The following is a 25,822-nucleotide window of genomic DNA, read 5'->3' on the forward strand; positions in this document are numbered from 1 at the left end:
CACTGGAGTGAAAGTTCTGAGCTGCATGTCAGACTCCCCAGCCTGCAGGTTTGGCATCAGGAGGAGGAGACTCGAGAGTATCTGGCTTTGAAGGCCAGCAGCGTTTAATAGCAGACTGCCACAGAACTGGGGAAACAGAAACTCCACTCTTGGAGGGTGCACACAAGGTTTCATACCAGATCCCAGGGACAAAATCTGTGACCTCCTAAGAGCCTGGGCCAGACCTATCTGGTGGTATTGGAGGGTTTCCAGCAGAGGCGGGGGTAATTACTTTAAATATAAAATAGATTAAATGCTCCAAACATTAGACACAAACAGGCTGAAGGGATACAAAACCAAGGCCTATATGTATGCTGTCTACAAGAGACCCACTTCAGATCTAGGGATACATACAGACTGAAACCCAGGGATGGAAAAAAGTATTTCATGCAAATGGTAATCAAAAGAAAGCTACAGTAGAAAAACTCATATCAGACAAAATGGACTTTAAAATAAAGACCACTGTAAGAGACATAGAAGGACACTACATAATAATCAAGGGATCCACCCAAGAAGAAGATAAAAGAATTGTAAATATATATGTACCCAACATAGGAACACCTCAATATATAATACTAACTCCTATAAAAGGAGAAATGGACAGTGCCAAAAATAATGGGGGACTTTAATACCCCACTTTCATCAATGGACACCACATCATCCAGACAGAAAATCAATAAGGAAACACAGGCCTGAAATGACACATTAGGCCAAATGGACTTAATTGATACTTATAGAGAATTATATCCAAAAGCAGCAGAATACATATTATTTTCAACTGCATATGGAATATTCTCCAGGATTGATCACATGCTGGGCCACAAAGTAAGCCTTGGTAAATTTTCTTAAATCATATCAAGCATTTTTTCCATCCACAATGCTATGAGATTAGAAATCAACTACAAGGAAAAAAAACTGTAAAAAAACATAAACACATGGAGGCTAAACAATATACCATCAAACAAAAAAATGGATCCTTAAAGAAATAAAAGAGGAAATTAAAAAATACCCAGAGACAAAGGAAACCTATGGGACACAGCAAAAGCAGTTCTAAGAAAGAAGTTTATAGCAATATAATCTTACCTCAGGAAACAAGAAAAATCCCAAATAAACAATCTAACCTTACACCTAAAGCAACTAGAGAGAAAAGAACTAACAAAACCCAAAGTTAGTAGAGGGAAAGAAATCATAAAGATCAGAGCAGAAATAAATGAGAAATTGAGACAAAGAAACCAATAGAAAAGACCAAGAAACTAAAAGTTGTTTCTTTGAAAAGAAAATTGATAAACATTTAGCCAGACTCATCAAGGAAAAAAAAAAAGGGAGTGGGCTCAAACTGATAAAATTAGAAATGAAAAAGGGAGAAGTTACAACTGATGCCACAGAACACAAAGGCTTGTAAGAGACACACACAAGCAGCTACATGCCAATAAAATGGACAATCTAGAAGAAATGAACACATTCTTAGAAAGATCTCCCAAGACCGAGTCATAAAGAAATAGAAAATATGAACAGACAAATAACAAGTAATGAAATTGAAACCATGGTTTAAAAACTCCCAACAAACAAAAGTCCAGGACCAGACAACTTCACAGGTGAATTCTATCAAACATTTAGAGAAGAGTTAACACCTATCTTTCTGAAACTCAGCCAAAAAAAATTTCAGAGGAAGAAACACTCCCAAACTCATTCTATGAGGCCACTATCCCGCTGATACCAAAACCAAGCAAAGATACCACAAAAAAAGAAAATTATAGGCCAATATCAGTGATGAACATAGGCACCAAAATCCTCCACAGCAAACTGAATCCAGCAATACATTAAAAGGACCATATACCATGATCAAGTGGGATTTATTGCAGGGATGTAAGGATTTTCAATATTCTCAAGTCAATCAGTGTGATGCACCACATTAACAAATTGAAAAATAAAAACCATATTATCTCAACAGATGTAGAAAAAGTTTTTGACAAAATTTAACACCCATTTATGATGAAAACTCTCCAGAAAGTGGGCACAGAGGACACTTACCTCAATATAATAAAGGCTGTATATGACAAACTTACAGCCAACATCTTATTCAATGGTAAAAAACTGAAAGCATTTCCTCTAAGGTCAGGGACAAGACAAGGATGTCCACTTTCACCACTTTTATTCAACATAGTTTTGGAAGTTCTAGCCATGGCAATCAGAGAAGAAAAAGAAATAAAAGGAATCCAAATTGGAAAAGAAGAATAAAACTGTCACTGTTTGCAGATGGTATGATACTATACATAGAAAATTCTAAAGATGCTACCAGAAAACTACTAGAACTCATCAATGAATTTGCAAAGTTGCAGAATTAATACACAGAAACTATTGCATTTCTATACACTAACAGTGACAGATGAGGAAACAGAAATTAAAGAAACAATCCCATTTACCATCACATCAAAATTAATAAAATACTTAGGGACAAACCTACCTAAGGAGGCAAAAGACTTGGACTCTGTAAACTATAAGACACTGATGAAAGAAAAAAAATTGACACAAATAGATGGAAAGATATAACATGTCCTTGGATTGGAAGAATCAATAGGATCAATATTAATCAAGAACCAATATAATCAAAATGACTATATTACCCAAGGCAATCTACATATTCAATGCAATTCAAATTACTGATGGCATTTTTCACAGAACTAGAACAAAAAAAAATATGTATGGAGACACAAAAGACCCCAAATAGCCAAAACAATCTTGAGAAAGAAAAATGAAATTAGAGGAGTCAGGCTCCCTGACTTCAGACTATACTACAAAGCTACAGTAATCAAAAGAGTATGGTACTGGCACAAAAACAGAAATATAGATCAATGGAACAGAATAGAAAGCCCAAAAATAAATCTATGGTCAATTTATCAATGTCAAAGGAGGCAAGACTATACAATGGAGACGAGACAGTCTTTTCAATAAATGGTGCTGAGAAAACTGGACAGCTACATGCAAAAGAAATTACATGTACATGAAGCTACATGAAAATTTCATGAAAGCTTTCTAAATTCCTTGAAAGCTACATGGAATTAGAACATTCTCTAACACTGTACACAAAAATAAACTCAAAATGGATTAAAGACCTAAATGGAACACTGAATACTATAAAACTCTTAGAGGAAAACATAGAACACTCTTTGGTGTAAATCTCAGCCATATCTTTTTAGACCCACATAAAACAAATATAAATAAATGGGACCTAATTAAACTCAAAAGCTTTTCCATAGCAAAGGAAACCATAAAGAAAATGAAAAGATAACTCATAGAATGGGAGCAAATATTTGCAAACAATGCAACAAACAAGGCATTAATTGCCAAAATTTTAAACAGCTCATGCAGCTCAAAGTAAACAAACAAACAATCCAATATAAAAAATGGGCAGAAGACCTAAAAGGGGCATTTCTCTGAAGAAATTTAAAATATAAAATAACAAAGTATTTAAAATATATAATCAACAAAGACCTACTGTATAGCATAGGGAACTCTGCTCAATATTCTATAATAACCTAAATGAGAACAGAATCTGAAAAATAATAGATATATGTATAACTGAATCACTTTGTTGTATACCTGAAACTAACATGACATTGCAAATCAACTATAGTCCAATATAAAATAAATTTTAAAATAAGAGTCACTGGAGGTCTCTGGGACCTGTAGGCTTCCTGGAGGTCTGTTCCCAGTGTGTGGATTCTGGCTTATTGAGAGCACTGGGGACTTACAGGCCTGAGGCTGATGAACGGACCTCAGAGCTCAGGGCCTTTGCAAGTGGAGGTGACAGGTGTACCTGGCTGGGACTATGGACTTGAATAAGATTTCAGTAGACACGAGGGCAAGGACAGCAGAGACCAAAGAATATTCAGAGATCAGAGTACCAAGTGGCCAATAAAGGCATTCTTCTGTGAGGGCTTATGAAAAACATTGAATATGTGTATACATATACATGTGTGTGTATAACACACGTTTATATCCATATAGCCATATATGGATAATACACATACATAAAATATACATATTTTATGTATACATAAAATATGCATATTTTAAAATATACATATTTTATGTATACATAAAATGTATACATGTATACATAAAATATAACATATATGTATGTACATATACACACATCAGCTGACTTGTAATGTGACTAAAATCATGACCTACCTCGTGTGTGTGCATGCTAAGTCACTTCAGTCGTGTCCGACTCTTTGCAACCCTATGGACTGTAGCCCACCAGGCTCCTCTGTCCAGGGCATTCTCCAGGAAAGAATGCTGGAGTGGGTTTCCATGCTTTCCTCCAGGGGATCTTCCCAACCCAGGGATCAAACCTGCGTCTCTTATGTCTCCTGCATTGATAGGCGGGTTCTTTACCACTGGCACCACCTGGGAAGCCCATGACCCACTACATATATATATTTATAGAATGTGTATGAGCACATAAAGAGCGGGTCATCATTCTTAAAGTGCTTTCCGTAACAGAGGAGTGCTCTTTTTAGGTCACAAAAATGAGGCTCCAAGAAGCGTGGTGAGTCATCCTGGCTGAGTGGTCACCAGGGAGAGAACTGGGAGAAGGACCCAGGATTCTTCCCACCACCTCATGCTCTTAATCTGTCTCCACCCTATTGGACCTTTCCCCTAGCTGACAACCACACACAACAGAAGCAAAACTTCTCTTTTTTTTTTAACTTGCATTTAAGTTCCCACCTTGGACATTATATAATAAGGGGCAGCTTTGGGCAGGGAATTCTTATTACCCGCTGTGCACCCCTGGGCTTCTAGAAGCCGGGCCACAGCCCTCTCTCTCTCTGTGGGGTCAAGAGCAGGTGCAACCCTTCAAGGGCAATTCTGAGAGCAGTTAGCATTGCTCTAATTGCAGCAGTATCTGATTGTACTTACTTGAAAACCATCCTCTTGATTTCTGCCTTCACTTCCTGTTGGGTTGAAAACGCATCCAAGGGGAATTCCAGACGAGGGGCAGAACTGAACTGGATGGCTCCCACCCTGACCTGCAGTGGGAGAAAGAGGGCCCAGGGGCTGAGCGCGGGGTCAGGTCACAAACATCCCTGGGAGAAGGGACGAGAAAGGCTAACGAGTCTGCCTCCTGCCCACTGGCAAATACCAGTGCTGGTATTTCTGTGATCTCCCTGCAAGAAAGTTCCAAAGACAGGGAGGAGAACTTGGAAGGAGACGCTCAAACGTGCCTGTGCTCTGCACTGACCACCACCAATTCGACCCTCATTTCAACAGCTCTCTGGGTGGAGTTGTGAGCACTTCAGGGTCTCTGCTCACACTAAGTCCAGGTGTAGGCACTCTTTTAAGCCTTCTCAATACATTTCATTTAATCCACAGAGGCCCTATTCATACCCATAATTACTGCCGGAGAAACTAAAAGAGAGGATACAGACCTGCCCCAGGGCCAGAAAGAAAGGAACACGGCCATTGGACTTGGGGCCTGTGATCTTCACTAAGCCTGTTATAGCGACTGTCTCCTCAGCAGCCAGCACAGGCTTCCAGCAAAACGCCCAACCAGAAGTTAATCATAGCCACCATCAACTGGTGGCCCATCACTAATCACAGCCACCACACACCCATCCTTGGTTGAGGAGGGGGCACCCTTCCAGGCCTCCTCCTGCTAAACGAGGAGAAGGCCAGATCTCCAAGCCAGAGTTAAGACTGGGGGCCAAGCAACTCCCTAATGTGAGACAATCACCACTGGAGGTGAAGTTCCTCTGTAGCAGAGGAAGCGAGAGCCACCAGTGATTCCTGATTCTGCATCCTCATTCAGAAGGCCTCATTCAGAACACCTTGCAAAACAGGAGGGAAACTGTGAGTAAAGTCATTCTCTGAACTCTTAAGATTAGCGAGTCAAGATTAGAGAAGGGTTTAAACATTTAAGTTTCCTCTTGAGAGCCTAACCCCTGCACCTAGTTTCTGGCTCTCTCAAGTCCTGGAGAAATTACATTTTCAGTTACTCATCTCACAATGAATTCTGGCCAAGATAGCAGATGGGCCAAGTGATTCATATTTAAACAACGATGCTGACTTTTTCTTGCTATGTGAATTCCTTCACTGCTGATCCCTTAGCAGGCCTGGTGCTTGGGAGCCGATCAAAGCACTTGGCCAGCTGCATCTGCTTGCAGGGAGCACAGCCCATCAACTTTCCTCCCACCAGAAGTTCTGAGTAGGAGTTGCCGGGCATCTTAAGCAGGAAGAAATACAAGTCTTGGGTTCGGGTTAGACAAGTCTTGGGTGGGCATGTAGGATGCACATGGGAAAGCAGAGTAGTAGAGAACCTCAGGAAGGAGTTTCTGAGAAGTGACCCTTTTTCTCTCGAATTTAGCATGTGATAAACCATTAGGGCATCTCAAACCATTGGGAAAAGATGGTGCCATCAGTAAGCTATACTGGGACAACAGGACAGCCATCTGCAAAAGAATAGAGCAAAGCTTGCAAATGGATTCACCAGTGAAGTGTGAAAAGTGTAACCATAAAAGTTCTAGAAGAAAACTTGGGGAGAATTCTTCTGTAATTGCAAAGTAACAAAGACATCAGTATGACTTGTAGTCCATAAGCTGTAAAGGAAAAAAATGATAAATCTGACTCTATGAAGACAACTTCTACAGGGCAAAAAATGTCATAATGCAACCAAAAAATAAAGACAAATGAAAAGTTATTTGCTACTCACATCAGAGACAAAAAGTTACTTTCACCAATACATAAAGGGTATCTAGCAACTGATATGTGAAAGATCAACAATCCGACAGAAAAATAGGCCAAGAATATGAACAGAGATCACAGAAGAGGAAATACAGACACAACTGAGCAACTAACACACACATACTGGTTAATTAAACCTTGGTAAATTCTCATGATGGAACATTAATCAGCTGTAAAAACGCATGCTTGTGCATGCTCACTCAGTTGTGTCTGACTCTTTACAACTCCTATGGACTGTAGTCCGCCAGGCTCCTCTGTCCATGGGATTTCCCAGGCAAGAATACTGGAGTGGGTTGCTATTTCCTCCTCCAGGGGATCTTTCCTACCCAGGGATCAAACCCACATCTCCTGCATCAGCAGGCAGATTCTTTACCACTGAGCCACCTGGGAAACACATAAAAATGATATATGCCTTATTAATACCTATATTATCTATCTACCTAGATAGGAAAGACTTTCAAGATAATGTGAGGAGAAAGAGGTGAGAGATAAAACTGTATAGCATGCTACCCTTTGTGTAAAAAATGGCAAAAATTAGAATATATATTCATAGTGCTTCTATCTGCATGAAGCAATTCTGTAAGGATGCTCAAGACAGCAGGGGTGGGGGTAGGGAGGACAGGGCAAATAGAAAATACGTGACTGGGAGGGATACTTTTCATTGAATGTCTTTGTTTTGAACCATGTGAATGAATTGGTTAAAAAAAAAAAAAAAGACTCCCTTGAGACCAACAGCTGGGTGTATTTACTTAAACAGGAAGGAACCAACTTCAAAACAAGATAGAAACAGCTTGAGTCAGTAGTCAAGGCATTTAATTTAATTGGCGGTTTGGGAGCAAAATAGCTACCTTTTATCTTCAGTTTACTGTATGCTCAGAAGCAAGCCCGCCCTGATTTCTCACCACACTGTAATCACTGCTGAAGTCATTATATTAGAGTCAGGAAGTGAACTTCTCAGCTCAAGTGTTGAGAGGATGACTTCAAACACCTTAAATCCAACTCAATACAGAACCTCCATAAAAAGCTTTAATTGATAACTACTTGAAAATTTCTTCCCAGAAAGTAAAATAAAGTGCAAGTCAAATTCCTTGTACTCAATACACGGAGATAACAAGACATGCCATGCTGTGCTAAGCTGCTTCAGTTGTATCCAATTCTCTGTGGCCCCACGGATTGTAGCCCACCAGGTTCCTCTGTCCATGGGATTCTCCAGGCAAGAATACTGGAGTGGGCTGCCATGCTCTCCTCCAGGGGATCTTCCTGACCCCAGGATCAAACCTGCCTCTCTTCAGTCTCCTGCATTGACAGGCGGGTTCTTTACCACTAGTGCCACATGGGAAGCCCAATAACAAGACGATGACACCTCAAATGCAGCTGCAAACACAACAAACCTGAAGCCACAGGTCAGACTGAAGCATCTGAAACCACCCTAATGCAAAAATCTTTCTTCAACTAGCAATTCCACCAAGCAGTTTGGAGGTAGAGGTGCTCATTTGCTTGCGAAAAAGACACCAACTCCTTAGCTCAACAAGTCTTGCTATGAGAAAGTTTTCTCATGTCAAACCCAAATACAGCTCCCTCAACACCCAGACTTTGTCCTGTTAATAAAACAGAGCCACTAGTCACCCTCCTTCCAGTGAAAGTGACAGTCAGGTTCCCTCATACGAAAATGTCCAGGCCTCTCACTATCCTGTCTCCTTGTTGTGGGTACTGTCTAGTTCGCCAATATCTAACCTTAAAAAAAATTAGGTCTTCCCTGGTGGCTCAGTGGTAAAGAATCTGCCTGCAACGCAGGAAATGTGGGTTTGATCCCTGGGTCTGGAAGGTCCCCTGGAGAAGGGAACGGCAACCCACTCCAGTATTCTTGCCTGGGAAATCTCATGGACAGAGGAGCCCAGCAGGCTACAATAAATGGGGTCGCAAAGAGCGATGCTACTTAGCGACTTCATTGCCACCTTAAAAATGCCATATTCTAGATGTGGCTTGGCAACATTAAATTCCCTGAATTCTGGGCACCTGTGGGTTGGGAGAGTTGCTCGTAGAAGTACCACCCATACTGTTTTTTTGGTTCCAGTTTCCTTACCCTCTCTTTGAGGATGCTGAATTCCATCAGTACCCACCACTTCCATGTACAGACACAGACACACCCCACCATGTCACCAGCTGTCCACGGCCTCTGTGACTGTGAGACCAGAATGTGAAGTCCTGGGCTGAGGCTCAAGAGCCCCCAGTTCTTCCATGCTGAGAGCTCTCCTCTAAGATTGCTGTGTGACCCTAGGCAGTCACTTAGCCTTTCTGAGCCTGTATCTTCATCTATAAAACTTTCTCTAATAATCCATGAAGTTCTTCTCTTCCAACTTGTCATCTACTGGGATCTCCAGACCACCCATTTCAGGACATACTGCATCCATTTCAAGGTCAACAGTGTTTGATCTTTATGGCTCTGCCTCCATGAAAAAACTAGCAATCCCCCACCTGCACCCCAAAGAATCACTTCCTAAGCAGGGCCCCGTGGGGAGGAGGGCAGAGACTCAGCAGCCTCTGGCCTTAACCCTCTGAGAGTCCATGATGGGTTGACCTTACACTTGGAACTTCCAGCTGTCGGTATCTAGACAGAATGATGTCAGCTACAACCATGCAAGACAGCCGGAAGTCCAGGGTAAGGTGCTCACTCCTCACAAATGACATATCATTTCTGGAAGAAATCTGGCTCTCATTAAAAGCCCCTTTTGCTCCTAAATCCTGGAGGTTTTTCTAGGATTAATCCAGGAATGTCATCTTGGAAAACCACTTCCTTCCTCCACCTGTATGTGACTAGTCTCTCATTCATGTAATTACAGCTTTCCAAACCAAAATTCCCTTCTTAAATTTTTACTTGATTTTTGAGTCAGTTCACATGATTCAAAAGTATAAAAACATTTATACCAATGGGCCTCCCCCTGGACTTGTGCCCCATCTGCTCAGTTCCCACTCCCTCCCTCAATGGGAAACCACAGCTCTTTGCCTCTTACAAACACCCCCAGAGTTTCTTCATGCACATATAAACAAATATAAATACAGGCTCTTTTCATCTCCATTTTTCATAAAGAGTAACATATCATACATACTATCTGCACCTTACTTTTATACTCCATTTGTGTTGGTGTTTTTCCACATCAAAGATTTTTTCTCATTCACTTTTGACAGCAGCCCTGTGTTTCATTATATGAAGACACCATAAAGGATTTACCCCTGTGAGCGGGCCTTTGGGTTGCCTGAAATCTTTTACAAACAAGACTGCAATGAATAACCTCGTGTGAGTTATTTTGTACCTGTGGGAGTCTATAGGATAAATTACTAAGTCAAAGAGTCCCAGCCTTTGTCATTTGGATGGACCCTGTTAAATTCTTCCATAATGAGGCTGCACATTCCCACCAGCATGAGAACACTAGTTTCCTACAGGCTTGCCAATGAAGCATGGGACCAAACTTAAGATTTTGGTAATCCAGTTAAATAGAAAATAGTGTATCAGTCAGAGATTTGCTATTTCATTGAATGAGGTTGGGCATCTTTTCCTATGTCAGAGGGCCATCTGTGTTTCATTTTCTGGGAACTGTCTTTGTTTATTGTCCATTTTTCTGTTGAAGTGAAGTGAAGTCGCTCAGTCATGTCCGATTCTTTGCAACCCCATGGACTGTAGCCTACCAGGGTCCTCCATCCATGGGGTTTTCCAGGCAAGAGTACTGGAGTGGGTTGCCATTTCCTTCTCCATTTTTCTGTTGAGCTGTTCCCAAATGACATTTTTTAGCAACAAAAGCCACAGCTAGCACAGTCTGCTGACATTTAAGACTTGCTATCTGGAACCAGGAAGAACAAGAAATGAAGATACTGGCTGAATTCACCAGGCAGGATCTGCTCCCTTCAAGCAAACACAAAGGGTAGGAGCTGATTTGTATTAAGACCTTAGTCTTCAGAAATAGTTGTAGTTTTTGCCTGCAGCATGCTTTCCTTTTCCCGCAGTTCCACAAGCACAACCTCTCTTTCTAGCAGGAAATCCCAGTGTTCATCCCCACCCCAAGAAGAAGGATAAGCACGTGACTCGGCCATGGCCAGACAAGCGCTTCCCTCTGACTTCTGTGATTGGCAAAGGGATTGTCATGTGACCTACATCTGCCCAATCAGAGCCCTCCTGAGGACTTCCGCCAGCTCCACAGGGAAAGAAGTCCGCATTCTTTTTCTGGGGATGACTAGCTGGAAGGACTATGTAGGGCAACTCTGCTGAGTAAGGAGAACCTGCCTGGGGAGGAAGCCAAATGAGGAAAGCAAAATGGAGAGGAGGAGAAAAAGAGCGATTGAGGCCTGGGATTCCACTGTGCCTGCAACCAGGATTCATCCCCTTGGTCTTCCTGGTTCTACAAGCCAGGAAATGCACTCTTCCACTTAAAACGGGCTTTCTGTCTCTTGCAGCCAGACACCCTAATACAAAGACAATGAGACTTGCACTCACCTTCCTGGGGTTGATGTCGAGAGCATCACAGACCGTGATGGCAAAGTGCTTGGACCTTTCAAAGCTCCCTTTCCCGACACTGTGAGAGCCATCCATCAGAAACAGGATGTCCACTGCAGCCGAGCACCACATCACTAGGGGAGAGTGGGACAACATGAGTGACAGCCAGCTTCCCTGTGGTCTGGTCCTGAGAAGATCTTCCTCCCAGAGCAGAGTGGAGGTGGAAACAATCTTGCAGTGGGTCAAGCTCCTCTTAGTACAGTGGGGGAGATAACACTGGAGACGATTCTGGGCCACAGGCAATGCTCCCCTGCCGTGGGGAGCATGGACCTACCATGGGCCCAACACTGATGAAAGTCTGTGATAATGGAAGAGGCTAATTCAACAACACTAACTAAGCCATCTGAGAAAAGGGGCCGCTGGAGCCATGGAGAGATACCCAAGAGCCTTGGATCCCACCCTCTGGGTTCACAATCTAGCCTGGGACACAGTCAGGCACCCTGGGACGTAAGGATGTATGTCTAAGTAATCACAAGCCTAACCACATCGTTCCTATAGCCTGGGTACTCTGCTTTAAACACTTTAAATGCACTAATTTATTTAATTCTCATAACCACCTTGAGATAGACTATAATTTTTTTTTAATTTTTTTCACAGTTGTCTTGAGATGTCACTCACATACAAGTCAACATTTGAACTATACACTTCAGTGGCTTTTTTTTGTTGCTCAGTTGCTCAGTTGTGTTTGACTCTTTGTGACCCCATGGACTGCAGCACGCTAGGCTTCCCTGTCCTTCACCATCTCCCAGAGTTTGCTCAAACTCAAGTCCACTGAGTCAATGATGCCATCCAACAATCTCATCAATGGCTTTTGGTATATTCAAAGAGATATTCTACCATCACAGTCAATTTTAGAACATCTTTCATCTCCTCAAAAGGAAACTCTGTTCCCTTTAGCTAGCAGCTTCCTAGCCCCCCCACTCCCACCCCTAAATAGATTTACAATTTGTATTCCCATTGGCAAGATAAACAGAGCAGGGTACAGGGCAATTCAGGGAACTTTCCTGAGGTCAAAGTACCAGGAAGTGGTGTAGCCAGGAGTCCAACCCAGGGTGTCAGAGTCTACACCCTGTCACCTCACCATGAAGAGGAGAGAGTGGGAGTCAGAGGAGCACCAGTGAGACGGTGCCACCCAGCTAGGGGGATTTCACCAGAGAGGGAGGGAAGGCGGCCGGGGAGTCCCTGCAAGCAGGAGGGCAGGCTTGAGCGTGTGGAGGGAGTGCCAAGCAGAGAGAAAGAGGAAGAAATACAGCAGCCGATGAGGCTGGTTGGGTAGACGGTGGTCATACAACAGAAGAACCTTGAAGCAAGGGCCAAGAAACTCAGCAGTCGGGATCTTCCTAGGTTTTTCACCCAGGAGAGGAACTTGGTCAGGCCTCTGTTTGGGGGAAATCACTCTGGCCACAGTGTGAAAGAAGACAGGGATGGGAAAGAAAATGTCTGAAGCCAAAAGATTTCCCTTGGGTCTGTTACATAGAGGCCAGAGTGGGAGGGCTTGGAGGGTCGAGAAAAACATGGGCTTACTTTTGCTGGCGACTGAAATCTTCCCAATAATCTCCTTGCTCACGTGGACTTCCTGAAGAAGGAGGGATGGGGGCACTGGGAGAGAAAACATAAGCACACATTACAAGGCAGAAAGGGGAGGAGTCTTAGTCTCCACGTTATGTGACCAGAATGAACAGGTAACAATAGAGAAAACAGGAACGTGGAAGAGTTTGATATTGTATCTTAAAAATTACCAGGTGGATAACACAAATAATGCCCTCTCCAATTACTCCAACTTTATCAGGCACCTCTGCATTTAAATTTGGGTATTTTGAAGAGAAAAATTAAAAATATCTACCCAGGGGATACAGAGAGCCTTGATTCTGATGAGTTTTGCCCCTGGTTAGGCATAAGAACTGGGTGCCCCTCTGGGGTGCAGCATCTTGCCATAAAAATTAACCTTGAACATGAACAGACAATTCACCGAAGGAAGGGAATTCCTAGAAAAGCACAGGGAAAATTTTCAAATAGCTGACAAAATGCTGTAACTCAAACCATGGGGTACCCTTTTAAACGTGAAATTTAGATGATCAAGGTTTAGATTTAAATGTAACTGGAAAGATTAAATCAGGACAACCTTTTCCAATAGTGGCACAGTAAATTGGCACAACCTTTTTGGAAAACAGTTTAGCCAAATGAATAAAAGGGGTTAGGCTACATAGCATCACACCTGGGAACTGATCCAAAGGAAAAACAATTTTAGGGAAGGGAAAATGTTATTTGTTTCAGAGGAATGAAGGCGATGACAAGTACCCATAGAGATAGGACTCAGAATAATACTGATACAATCATTCAATGCAATTAACATGAACAAAGGCTAAAAAGTTTTGGGTAGGAAGCTTGTGGATACACCTTTTTCTTCTATGTGATACCCAGTAAGATTGTAGCAATGGCATGTGAGCAGTCAATAATAATTTACAAAATAAACTCTGAGGGCAGGTAACATGCCAGGCGCTGAACAGCAAACCAACCACAATGAAAATCCTGAAGACAATGAGCTGCCACTTGGAGGGGTTATTTGAAAAGCTAAACAAGCATGCCCACTGTCAGACAAAGCAGACATGCAGATGCTTATATATGTCCACGTCCTGTAGATAAGCACATAAGGCACAAAGTGAGGGTGTGCAGAACCTAGGAGCAGACCAGGCCAGGCCAGGGGCAGATGAAGGAATATGAGGTGGGGGGGAGGCTGCTGGGGAAAGAGGCAAAGGAGATGGAATCAGGCTGGGAAGGAGGTAGGGGTGCGGTAGGAATCACATAACACAGGGAAGTTGGGCTCAGGGGGATTTGCCACTGCCAGGACGGTGACGAGGAAGAGGACACCAAAAGATGAGGTCAGGTTCCGGGGGTAGGGGTACCTCTAGTTGGCGGTACCCGCTGGAGTTCATTAGTCAACCACCCCCATGGCTGGTCCCCGTTCCACCTTCTGTGCCTCCTCTCTTCTCACTGGTCCCCAAATAACAGGCTGAACCAGTGTCTACTTCCACCCCAACCCTCTCTTTTGAGTTCCTGCTCACCTTATGTGCCCTCCCCTCAATCTCTACTAGAGGAGACGGTTCTAGGGCAAGATGCTGAACCAGTATTAGCTCCATAGTCAAAAGCTGTCAGACAAATACATGTCTGTCATGAGGTCTAAGAGAGCCCACCACCTCCATTTTCCCAGAGGCAGAAACAAGACATAAGCTACAGCACAGACAGTAGACTGCGTTAAAGAGAAAAATCCTCCACTTCCCTGAAACTTGGCAGATGTTGGGACAGAGGCAACACTTCCCCCTAAAATCCCAAAACAAAAGAACTCAAAAATCACTCAGTAATTCAGCAGACTGGTCTCCCAGAAAATGGAGGCTTTCTATGTCACTGCGTTCAGACATCCTCAAGATCTTGCCAACTTGGCCGGACCCTGCTACAGCCCACCCTACAGTGAGGTGCTGCTCCCATGAGCCCTGTGCCCCCTGAAGCTCCCCGGGGGCAGAAACACGTTCACCTATCTCCACAGAGCCCAGCCCAGCCTTCTGCGCACAGTTTGGCCAAATGAATTAAAAACGCTTACCTCCTTTGACCCTGAAGTCAAAGCAGGAAAGCACCAAGCTCTCCTGAATGAGCCCATGAATCACTGACGAAAGGTCCAGGAGTTGAGGAATCCTTAAAGTGAAAGTGTCAGTAGCTCAGTCATGTCCAACTCTTTATGACCCCACGGACTGTAGCCCATCAGGCTCCTCTGTCCATGGAATTCTCCAGGCAAGAATACTGGACTGAGTTGCCATTCCCTTCTCCAGGGGATCTTCCCAACCCAGGGATTGAACCAGGGTCTCCTGCATTGCAGGCAGATTCTTTACTGTCTGGACCTCAGGGAGGTCCCTGAGGAATCCCTAAGGTCTTTTTAAATGTTTTACCAGCACATTCTCCAGTTGGAGACTGACCAGCCACCACCCCTGGATGGGAGATGGGAGGAGGAGCTCTGTGACCAAGGACCACTCACTACAGATGTGACTCAGCTTATATAACCATATCATGTGCTCAACAGTCCTGGCAGGTGCCAGGCATCAGGTGAGACCTCCTTCCAGGGAGCGGGTACCCAGTGGCATCCCATGGTGCTGCTGTGAAACTACCTCAGGACTCTGCAGACGTCCCCCCGGAACAGAGAGCCAGTGAACATGTGACTACGGCTTCCTCTCCCAACCAAGTCAGCCTTCACCTTTGAGGACTGCCTTCCTGGACAGGGTGGGGAGACTCAGGTTTGGGTTTTCATCCCAGTCCTGCTCCTGAAAGCTGTGCAGCCTCAGGCAAATCACTTAGCCTCTCTGAGCCTTCCCTGTCTCTTTGGTACAACCGAGGGGTGTCAGATCCAGTGCTCTGTAAACTGGACAAGCGATGGTGATCTTCCGAAGTGAGTTAAAACAGAAGCTTTACTGTGCCTGGGCCCCCAGGGACCGCATGTCCCCAAACATGTCTCATTTCATCCCAGTCCCTTGGTCATGAAGCTACTGTGTGACATTGATCACACACATGGCTTCAAGAGAGGGGATGGGCGAACTGGACAACCATGTCCTTCCTTCCAGCCTCTATCTCCCTGAGGTTCCAGAAAACAAGCAGATGGTGACAGTAGCCAATGAATAGTGAGGATACCCCTACTCACAGAAAACAGACCAGGGAGGAGCTGCAAGAGAGCCTCCGAGACTGCAAGAGGACCCTGGGCGAGCCTCAGGCAGCCAGCCACCCAGCCCGCTCATTCTTCATCAGCCAACCCACAAAACACACCTATTCCTTTCTACCATCTTGTATTTCAAAGAGTCTAGAATGTGGGAGGGCCATGTGGGAAGAAAACAGAAAACCGATTTGCTCCATTATCCATTCATTAATCTACTTCTTGAGCACAGATTATGTGCCAAGGCCAGTGCTAGGTGCCAAGACTACACAGCCTGTGTCCAGCGGAGAAGACGAAAGCTCATTTTTAAAAATTCACACAGAAATAAACTCATATCTGTATTAATGCAACACAACAGAGAGACCCAATGGGACACGGGGTTTTAGTACGGGGACCTGACCTGACCTGGGGATCCAAGAGGAACTGAGCTGGGTGTTGGAGGATGAGTAGGAGTTTAGCAGGGTAGAGGTACTGGGTGAGTCCTTGATACAGGCAGACCGGCCACCATAACTGAGAACCCCAGGGTGGGAGGGAGCAAGGGTGCTGGGCTGGCCTGGAAGGAGTGTGGGCTGCAGCAAAGAGGAGGAGGGAAGGAGCTCCAGAGGGGACACCATGTGGTACAAGGTCAGATCAGGCAGGCCGTCTTCAGAGCAATGGAATATCACTTAAACGTTTCAGGTAGGCAGTGGGAATGGAGAGGGGTCCAGATATGACCAGATTTGTGTTTTGAAATGTGTGAAGAACAGGATGGAGGGGCACCGGGTGAATCCAGGGAGATGAGTCAGGAGGCTACTTCAGTGGTCCAAGCACCAGAAGATGGGGCTTAGACTAGGCAGGTGGCCAGGAGTGGAGAAACATGTATGCACTCAAGAGTCCTTTAGAAGTCAAAATCCACCAGATGTGAGGTGCATCAAACCCCTCAACACCTCACCCACCTCTCCCCACACCAAGAACACTCACCTCCAGCAAACAGGACAATGCAGATGGCTTCCAGCAACAGGAAAGAGGGCATGTTGATATGACTAGAGGGTCAGGACAAGGAAAATTTAAAAAAAAAAGGATCAGCAATCAGTTCTGTCAGCTCTCCCAAGTCATACTCCCAAACAAGACAACAAGGGCTCAGCCTTTCCCGGGTCACAGATATGACCCTAGAGACTGCTGCTTGCATGATAACTACAGTAGTCTGGAGAAGACTCAGATCCCAAAAGCCATGGAAGACTTTACTCCAATGACTGATTTTAAAGGACAGCCTTAACATCTTCCCCTTCCCTGGTAGTTCAGTCGATAAAGAATCTGCCTGCAGTGCAGGAGACCCAGGCTCAATCCCTGGGTCAGGAAGATCTCCTGGAGAAAAGAATGGCAATCCACTCCAGTATTCTTGCCTGGAGAATTCCATGGACAGAGAAAACTCACTTCAACCTGACGCTCTCCAAAGTCAACCTGACATCCTCAAAGAGGGCCATGCTCCTGCACCTAAGAACATGGATAGGGACTTCCCTGGTGGTCCAGTGGTTAAGAATCCGCCTGCCAATGCAGGGGACAAGGATTCCAGCCCGGGTCCATGAAGATTCCACATGCCTCGGGGTAACTAAGCCACAACTACTGAGCCCGTGTGCTGCAACTACTGAACCCCACGCAGCCTCGAGCCTGTCTCCAAAACAATAGCCCCTGCTCCCCGCAACTAGAGAAAGCCCACACAAAGCAACAAAGATCCATCAAAGCCAAATATATATATACACACATACACAAATGCGGATAGCAAGGCAGAGGGCCCAAGATTGCATTCATGGATCTTGGCCCTTAGGACCGCCCCTCCCCACCTCCATTAGGGACACCACTTCTCCAAAACACCAGGTAGGAGTCTCCTGGTCATCTTTGGTGACTCAGCCATGTGCCTCTAACTTAATCTGCGCTAAAATGAATGTGTTACTTGTCTGATGCACCCCAACCACCTCTGTCCGGGCACTGAAAACACACCTGGCTGACTCAAGAACAAAACACAGCTGGATTCTGAATTCAGAGGATTTGCCAACCAGGCTGAGAGCAAGGGCTGCCTTGAACATCGAAGTCACCCAGGAAATGCAGATTCTTGTGATTTGCAGAAAAGTTAAAAATGACCCAGCTGGTGTGCGTGAAGACCTCACTGGAACTGCAGGAAATATGAATAAGCAGGGTGGTGGGGTGGGGAGGGTGGTGCTTTCTTGAAGTGCTGACCATGCCCCCCACACCCCGGGGGCCTGCACTCCTACCCTCAGGGGGTGCGCTCTGGTGTCAAACTAAGGAGGGGACTCAGTGAATAAGCACACACACCCCAGAAGTGAATGGGAAGGCGTCCCTGAGGCTCAGAAGGGAGGAATCCTGAGTCTCCAGGTCCCCGTCCAACGGGCTTTCTTCTAACCATGCTACTCCTAGAGCCGAGTCAGCTCGAGGTCCATGGGCCATGCCCCTGAACTCCATGCACCCTGAGCTGGTACACCGTGACTCGGGAGCTACCTCTGCCCCCGGTGACAGAGAGTGTGCACCCTGGATCCACAGGTCCCACGTCTCATCTGATGCTCTGCGACCCTGAAAGCGGCCACAGTTCCTCACCTGAAAATGAGGAGGGTGGACCAGAGGCTGCTAAGATGTCTTCTGGTTAAAAAAAAAAAACAAAAAAAGAAAAGAAAGAAAATCCCCTCTTGATCTCCTCTCCGCCATGGACCTATGACCGTCAGACCTTACTCCACTGTTTATTCAGCTCTCTGGATTTCAAAACTTTTCTGAAGCATACTAAATGGAATTGCCTAACCAGCTGAGAGTCTCTGTGCTTCAAGTAACTGAGAGGCTTCCCAGCCTCACCTCATCTAGGTGGGAACCGGAGACGAGGCACTACAGTAGGGAGGAGGGCGGGAGCTTCCCAGGCATGGTCGGGAGAGAGGTGGCCGGAGAGGATGCTGACCAGTGGGGGCGCGGACATGCCTCCTGTTCTCTTTCCTCTTACCCCACACAACAGCCGCAGGGCAAGTCCATACCTGCCGCCTGGGAGCCAGGCAGGGGTGAGGCCTGGGGACAAGGGCCAGCTCGGAGGAGAAGGAAAGGGCATCCCTGTGCCATCCAGTCCTGAGGCTCAAGATTTTCTGGGATCACAGCTTCCGACCATGGGCACACGCAGGACTCTGAGACTCACGCCTGTTGATTTTTTTTTTTTTTTTTTTTTACAAAACTAGGATTCTAGCGGCCTCCCAGGAGGATAAGGCAAAAGGGAACACAGAAGTTTCCTGCTGCAGAGCATGGTGTTCGTGAACACGGGCCCCTCCCTGTACTAGGGGACAAACCTAGGCAGATCCATCTGGCTCCACCATGCGCCTCTGCTTGCCCAGGTGAATGTTTTTCCAGAGCCTCCCAAGGTTCTGCTCATTAAAACAAAGTTTAGGTTGGCAATCTGGAAATCAATACAGGAAACCAAGTGCCTCCTTGTGAGTGCCAGGTTCAGGTGGTGCTGACCCTGAGACCTCGGCAGCGCCTCCCCCACTGACCCCCGTGCCCCCACCGCAATCCCCATGGTCACACAGCCCACGCTGAAGCTGCCTGCTGAGTGGCAAATGGCTCAGGGACTAGGCACTGTGTCTCAGTCTCTGCATGTGCCTGGCACGTAGTAGGTGAGACACATGCTTGCTGGAAATCAGCATCATAATGCTTCAGGCAGGGGGGCCAGAGGGATACTTCCTGATGAATCTGTGCTCACTGCACTCACGGTATCCTTTTTTATACCAAGATAAATGAATGTAACGTTGTTTCAATGACGACACGGAATTAATAGTACTCTATCTATTCCCACCCAATCATCTCAAATATTCAGCTCAATCCCCCCTCCTCACACAGCCAACACTTTCTTTCAATACTAACTCAACATTCTAAACACAACCCTACATCTAAGACTTGAAAGGATGGATTCCACAGTGAAAAAAAAAAAACAAAAAACAAAAAAAAACAGCTGCTCCCATCTAGTGAGCATTATTTACTCACTAAAGCACCCAGGACTCTGTGGGCTTCCCTGGTGACTCAGACGGAAAAGAATCTGCCTGCAATGCAGGAAACCTGGGTTCGATCCCTGGTTCGGGAAGATCCCCTGGAGAAGGGAATGGCTACCCATTCCAGTATTCTTGCCTAGAGAATTCCATGGACAGAGGAACTTAGCGGGCTACAATCCATGGGGTCACAAAGAGTTGGCCATGACAGAGATTAACACACACCAGGCTCCATACTTAGGTATCTTCTCTCTCCTAATGCTCATAGCAAGCCCCCATTTGACAGATGGGAAAGCTGAGACAGGGAGAAGCCAAGTATTCTGCCCAAGGTGAGACAGTTAATAAGTGGATCCTACTCCTCCTGGCCTCCCTGTGTTCTCTTCCATCTGTCACCGTCCTGATTATGGGGAATCAGGACAGAGGAACAGAGCCTAATTAAAAACCTGCCACCCTGAATCTCACCTGTTGGCAGTCTTCCATCAGCTGCCAGCAACTCCCACTCCCGAGCACATAACTTGAGTAGATTTCGAGAGCTTTCTGCAGTCTTGTACTAAGCAGACGGGAGTGGTCTGCAACCCAGGGGCAGAAACAGAAACTCCACTCCCAGGTTCACCTCGTCAAGCCTCTTCCATTACAAAACTCCTGGCTCATCACATTTGCTCCTTTCTATTCCATTACTCATGCTAACCTCACACGTCATTCCTGGCTTCTGGGGTTCTCACACATGGACCTGGATCCCTCCCCGACTCCCTAGTCTTCTTATCTGATTGTTATTTTCAAATCCTGATTCCTTGCAGCAACATCAGCACGAGGAACAGCAGATGTGTGAGGTTTGCTGCAGGGCACCGCAAAACATCACACTCTGTGCCACCCGGAGATTGCATTTCCCAAGAGACAGAAAGAAAGCAAAGGCCAAACAAGGCTACTTTTGAAAAAGGGCCAGACCGAGCAATAGCTAAAGGCGGTTTTGCAGGACAATGCCCACCTTCTCCTCTAAGATCGGAAGTGAAACAAGGGCAGGGTGAAAAAGGAGAGCACTTCCACCTCCTTACAAAATGCAATTCCAACCTCAAATATTAGATTAGCCCTTGGCAGTCTCCTCTCCATCAGCAGAATGGAAATCTGAACCCTTTACAAAAACAGTCCACAGCAGAAAAGAAAGACTTTCAAATTGGAGGTAAGTCAGCCAGGAAGCCTGTGGTCTTTTGCTGTAACAGACATCTTCCTTGTTCACTTGGCAAAATACTTGGCTCAGACCCAGACAGTCAGGGGAAGTGGTTGACACATTTCTAGTCCGATAAGGCATGAAGAGCATTTTACAAGTTGTTCTGGGCACTGTATGCTTTCTCTAATAAAATCACAAATTTTCAGAACCCAACAGTCTGGCAACCAGAAATCAGCCACAAGGGACAAACTGTGCCCTTTGGGTCCCTAGATGGCTGGGGAGAAGAGGCAGATTGGGCATAAACCACAGGCTTCCCACACATTGTACCTGCCAAGAGATTTTGATGCTTATTTTGATAGTATTTGAAAATCCTTTATTGAAACTGTCAGTATGTGTATCAGTCACTCAGTTGTGTCCAACTCTTTAAGACCCCACAGACTGTAGCCCGCCAGGCTCTTCTGTTCATGGAATTCTCCAGATAAGAATACTGGAGTGGGTAGCCATTCCTTTCTTCAGGGAATCTTCCTGACTCAGGGACTGAATGGGTCTCCTGTTCTGCAGGCAGATTCTTTACCATCTGAGCCACCAAATTCACTGTCATAGGATTCTGGAAAGTGCATCCACAGGACTGGAACTCCAAAGATAGAATTCCAGACTAGCTCTGCTTCTAACCAGGTGGGTAATTCTGCAAACACCAACTTCCCACCTCATTCATCTGTTTCATAACTGACAGTGTTGTAAAGATCCAGTGAAATAGTGTGAAAGTCCCCCATAATGGTAAAAGACTTTTTGAACATATGGTGTCAAAAGATTATCACTGCATTTCACATATTAACGTCATAGGACTACATTCATATACCCTATAGGGTAGACACGATCAATTCTACTTTCACACTTGTGAATATGGTCTTGGAGAAGTTGGGGCCCAAGGTCAAAGAGCTGGTAAATCACAAGTTTGGCGTCAGGCCCAGTTCTTCAGATGTGGGCAGCCCAGACGTGACAAGAAGCATGCAGCACACAGTTGGTGTGCAAAGGGCACCAATCTGACGTCAGGAGACCTGAGCATCAACCTCCCAAATACGTTCTTTCACTTTAGTCACTCAATTTTCTTCTTTCAAAAATGCGGGTTACATTACACACCCTATTTACCTGGAAAGGTTATTGCCAGGATCCCATGAGCCAACAGTGCCAAAGTCCTCTGGGCAAGGGCAGAGGTGCCCAAGTGGAGATCAGGAAATCTAGTTAAGAGAAGGGACCCAGGATCAGGAAGGGAAGTGAGGAATTGAAGGATCACAATCGGGGAACCCCAGCAGGTGGTTTTGTGGTGGGATAGTAAGCAGCTGGAGCTGTTTAGAAGATGAAAGGGTGAACTAAAAGAAGGGCCTTTGAGTGTGTTCAGCTGTTTTGGGTTGATGGCTTGGGATACTGAAGCAGGGGTATCTCACATGGCCTAGACCCTCTCTTATTCAGGGCCCACAAGAGGCCTCCAATAGCTTTGTAGATGATGTGAGGGGTTTATCGCATTTTAAAAAAACATCCTTGTGGGATAAAATTAAAAATTAGCAATTCTGTTACAGTCCTCTCAATTAAAACTGTTTTTTTTTCCTTACTGCTCAAAGTGTGGGAATCACTGTTTTAACACACTCACGGTGTTGACCCTTCCACTGATACAGTGACGTGAAATTTAACTTATTCAATAACAACTATTAAGCATCTGCCTTGCGCCCAGCACTCTCCCAGGTGGTGGGGATGCGGTGAAAAAAACTCCATAAGATACGCACCTGGTGGGCACATTCTTAACAAAGGGCTTTTACATTTGCACCAATGGTTTATCCTCAATGTCATCACTTGCCAATTAGTGACTGTGCTCATTACAGACCCAGGAGCCAGGGTTCCTGGCAGGCTCTCCCGTTCTCCCTCGGGCAGTCTTCCACCCTTTTTAAGTCTCAGTCTCCTCATCTGTAAAAACATGGGCATCTGACTCTAATTCATTTCAAGAGCCTGAGCCTAGTGAGGCGGAAGGGAAACAGCTATTCTAAGCTCTGGGTGGTGGACCAAAAAACCGGATTTAAAGAAAAATGTCATGGATGGTTTTCAAAGAGACAGGTATGATGAAGGAGGATGGAATCCCCGTGGACCTCCGGGATTTGCTTGGGGATCCAGACTGGGAAATCCTTAATACATCAAGAGATGTCTCTGAGCTGGATTTCTACAAAGAAGAGTAAGGGCCATATCCCACACAAAGAACAATCCAGTAAAGCTTTGTATCCCATCAATCGAAGGAAGAGAACCGCTACAAGCTACTGAAAGCCAGCAGCATTTACAAATTAACTCCCACGGCCTTTGCCAGCTGCAGCGCTGAGTTTTCGGTTTCCTTCTTTTCTGACTCCTCTCAATAACTGCACATTTCTTAATATAATGTCACAGAGAAAGCAAAATAGACCTTGAATTTTTAGACTTTAATTTATAAAACACTTAAGAGGTTCTAGAGGGGTTGTTTTTAAAGGACCACCTAAATTGAAAATTGTACATGTTTTATTTAATTCCAAGATACTAAACACACTTCATAGCGTCCCCATGGAAAGGCCCTTCTCAGCAGGACAGCCACTGATTCCACAGTGGAAGGGAAGCAAGGTGCCCTCCTCTCCTCTCTTCTGCCTGAGTGTCCACCAAATTTTTAAACCCATGCCCCCTGGCAAGCTTTTAAGGTGCAATTCTGACACCCTGGGGTCTGACCTGGAGAAGTGCAGAAAGCCGGGCTGGACCAGCTGGCCAGAGTGGGGTTGGTGGGGGGCTTGGTGTCCAAGCAGGTGAATCACCATGGAGAATAAATCCCTTAGACTTCCCAAAGGCCAAGGGCGAGTTTCTCGGGGCCACGGGCCCCCTCAGGCTCTGCATGCAGAGACCTCGCAGGGGCCACTGGGCTGCTTGGAAAAACCACGCAAGAGTGACTTTAACACCTGCATCTGTTCTGTAAAATGGGAGGAGGTGCGGGGGGAAGGAGGGATCGGCTTGTCCCCAAAGCCTTTATTCAAAAGGCGAGCCAGGTTAGGGGTTCCGCGACTCTGCTAAGTCGGCCAGGTGTAATACGAGGTTCCCTCCTCCACTCACAGTCACCGAACGCCCGTCCCCTTTACCTGCGGTCCAAGCCGCTCCGCTTGGCGTCCCCGGGGAACCCACCGGAGGGGCTGCTGCCGGGCCCTCAGCGCGCTGGCTCCCAAGACCCCCGCCGGCTCGCCCCGGGACCGAAGGAGGGGTGCCCCGAGGAGGGGCGCGCCAGGTGCGTTCTGCCCAGGACGCCGACTTCCCGGAGAGGCGTGCAGGCCCCGCCGCCGTGTTCGGGTGGAGCGCAGACAATGACGAACCGAACCCGCCGCGCCGACGCCGCATCCAAGCGGGACACCGTCTCTGCACGCGGGGCAGGGGCGCCCGGGGGCGGGGCGTCTCCTCCGGTGCGAGCGCCGGGAAGGAAGGGGGTTCCAGCGACGAGGAAACCACGCCGGCTGGACTCACGGCTAGGAGCGCGGCGGGATCCGGCCCGGGCCAGGGGGCGCTGCTAAGCCCGGGGAGGGCGCACGGGCGGGAGCCACGTGGGACACCTGTGTTCCGTACCGAGGGGAGGCGGGGGCGCGGCGCCGGCCGACCCCGCTAGGGACGCTCTCCCGAGCGCGGTGCATCACGTTGCTGGAAAGGCAGCCCGCAGCCGCCCCTCGCGTTTTTAAGCAACGCGTTGGCCAAGTTCGGGAGACAAACAAAGGTTCTTACTTCTGCTCTGGTTTCCCAGCCCCCGAGCGGTGCGGCAGGGAGCACTGTGCCATCCGCCCTGGACTCCGCAGGATTTTATTGCTTCGACCCTTGCGAAAATGTTGACTTTGGCATCGTTTCTATTTGTCATGGCAGTTGCCCTTTGTTTACCTGTGTGTTCTGTTGCTGCCGTTGGACGATAATAATTGGGCCTTTTGGCCAGCATCCTCATTGAAATCTGAAAGGTGCCTTGATTTTTTTTTTTTTTAATCAAATACCATAAAGCAAAAGTAGCTCAGTCGGGCACACCGCCTTGTGCATAGTAAGCACTCAAAAAACAAAAGTCTCATTGCATAATCTATAGTTTCCATACTTCATCAAAAAAAGTGTCATTGCATAACGTATGCTCATTACAAAAAAAAAGAAAAAGAAAAGAAAATGCGGTGAAGCAAACCACACCTACTCCACCACCCAGAGATAATCCTGTTAACATTATGGTGTTTCTTCTTCCAGCATGAGTCTACCCAAAACTTTATTGTTAGCTCGTTCCATGCATGGGCTTCCCTGGTGGCTCAGTGGTAAAGGACCTGCCAGCCAATGCGGGAGAAGTAAGAGACTGGGGTTCGATTCCTGGGTCAGGAAGATCCCCTGGCAAAGGAAATGGGAACCCACACCACCATTCTTGCCTGGGAAATCCCATGGACAGAGGAGCCTGGCAGGCTACTGTCCTTGAGGTCACAAGAGTCCAACATGACTTCATGACTAAATAGCAGCATTCCATGTATAGTGTATCATAGCCAGATTTTCTTTGTCCCTTTTTGACATCTTTCTGTGGCTTTTATCCACTTTTAATGTTCTAGTGTGCTTAACCTATCAACTTTTAA

The 25,822-nt window shown here is 46.1% G+C and overlaps 1 protein-coding gene across 3 annotated transcripts in view; it reads right to left on the reverse strand.

Moving 5' to 3' along the window:
* VWA2 (von Willebrand factor A domain containing 2) overlaps positions 1-24,725 on the reverse strand; it is a 48,520-nt gene extending 23,795 nt beyond the window's left edge. Inside the window, exons 1-7 of one of the 3 annotated variants that reach the window (XM_043475380.1) lie at positions 24,332-24,725; positions 22,344-22,432; positions 18,000-18,171; positions 16,983-17,044; positions 12,857-12,931; positions 11,273-11,406; positions 4,966-5,075 (exon numbers count right to left, since the gene is read on the reverse strand). In XM_043475380.1, the coding sequence (XP_043331315.1) occupies positions 4,966-5,075; positions 11,273-11,406; positions 12,857-12,931; positions 16,983-17,044; positions 18,000-18,085 (467 nt within the window). In that variant the 5' untranslated portion in view covers positions 18,086-18,171; positions 22,344-22,432; positions 24,332-24,725. The remainder of the gene's footprint in view (positions 1-4,965; positions 5,076-11,272; positions 11,407-12,856; positions 12,932-16,982; positions 17,045-17,999; positions 18,172-22,343; positions 22,433-24,331) is intronic. The other 2 variants (XM_043475381.1, XM_043475382.1) reach the window with 2 other exon arrangements.
* Positions 24,726-25,822: the final 1,097 nt, after the last annotated feature.

This window comes from Cervus canadensis, chromosome 8, assembly GCF_019320065.1.
Source record: "Cervus canadensis isolate Bull #8, Minnesota chromosome 8, ASM1932006v1, whole genome shotgun sequence".
Taxonomy (NCBI): Eukaryota; Metazoa; Chordata; class Mammalia; order Artiodactyla; family Cervidae; genus Cervus; species Cervus canadensis.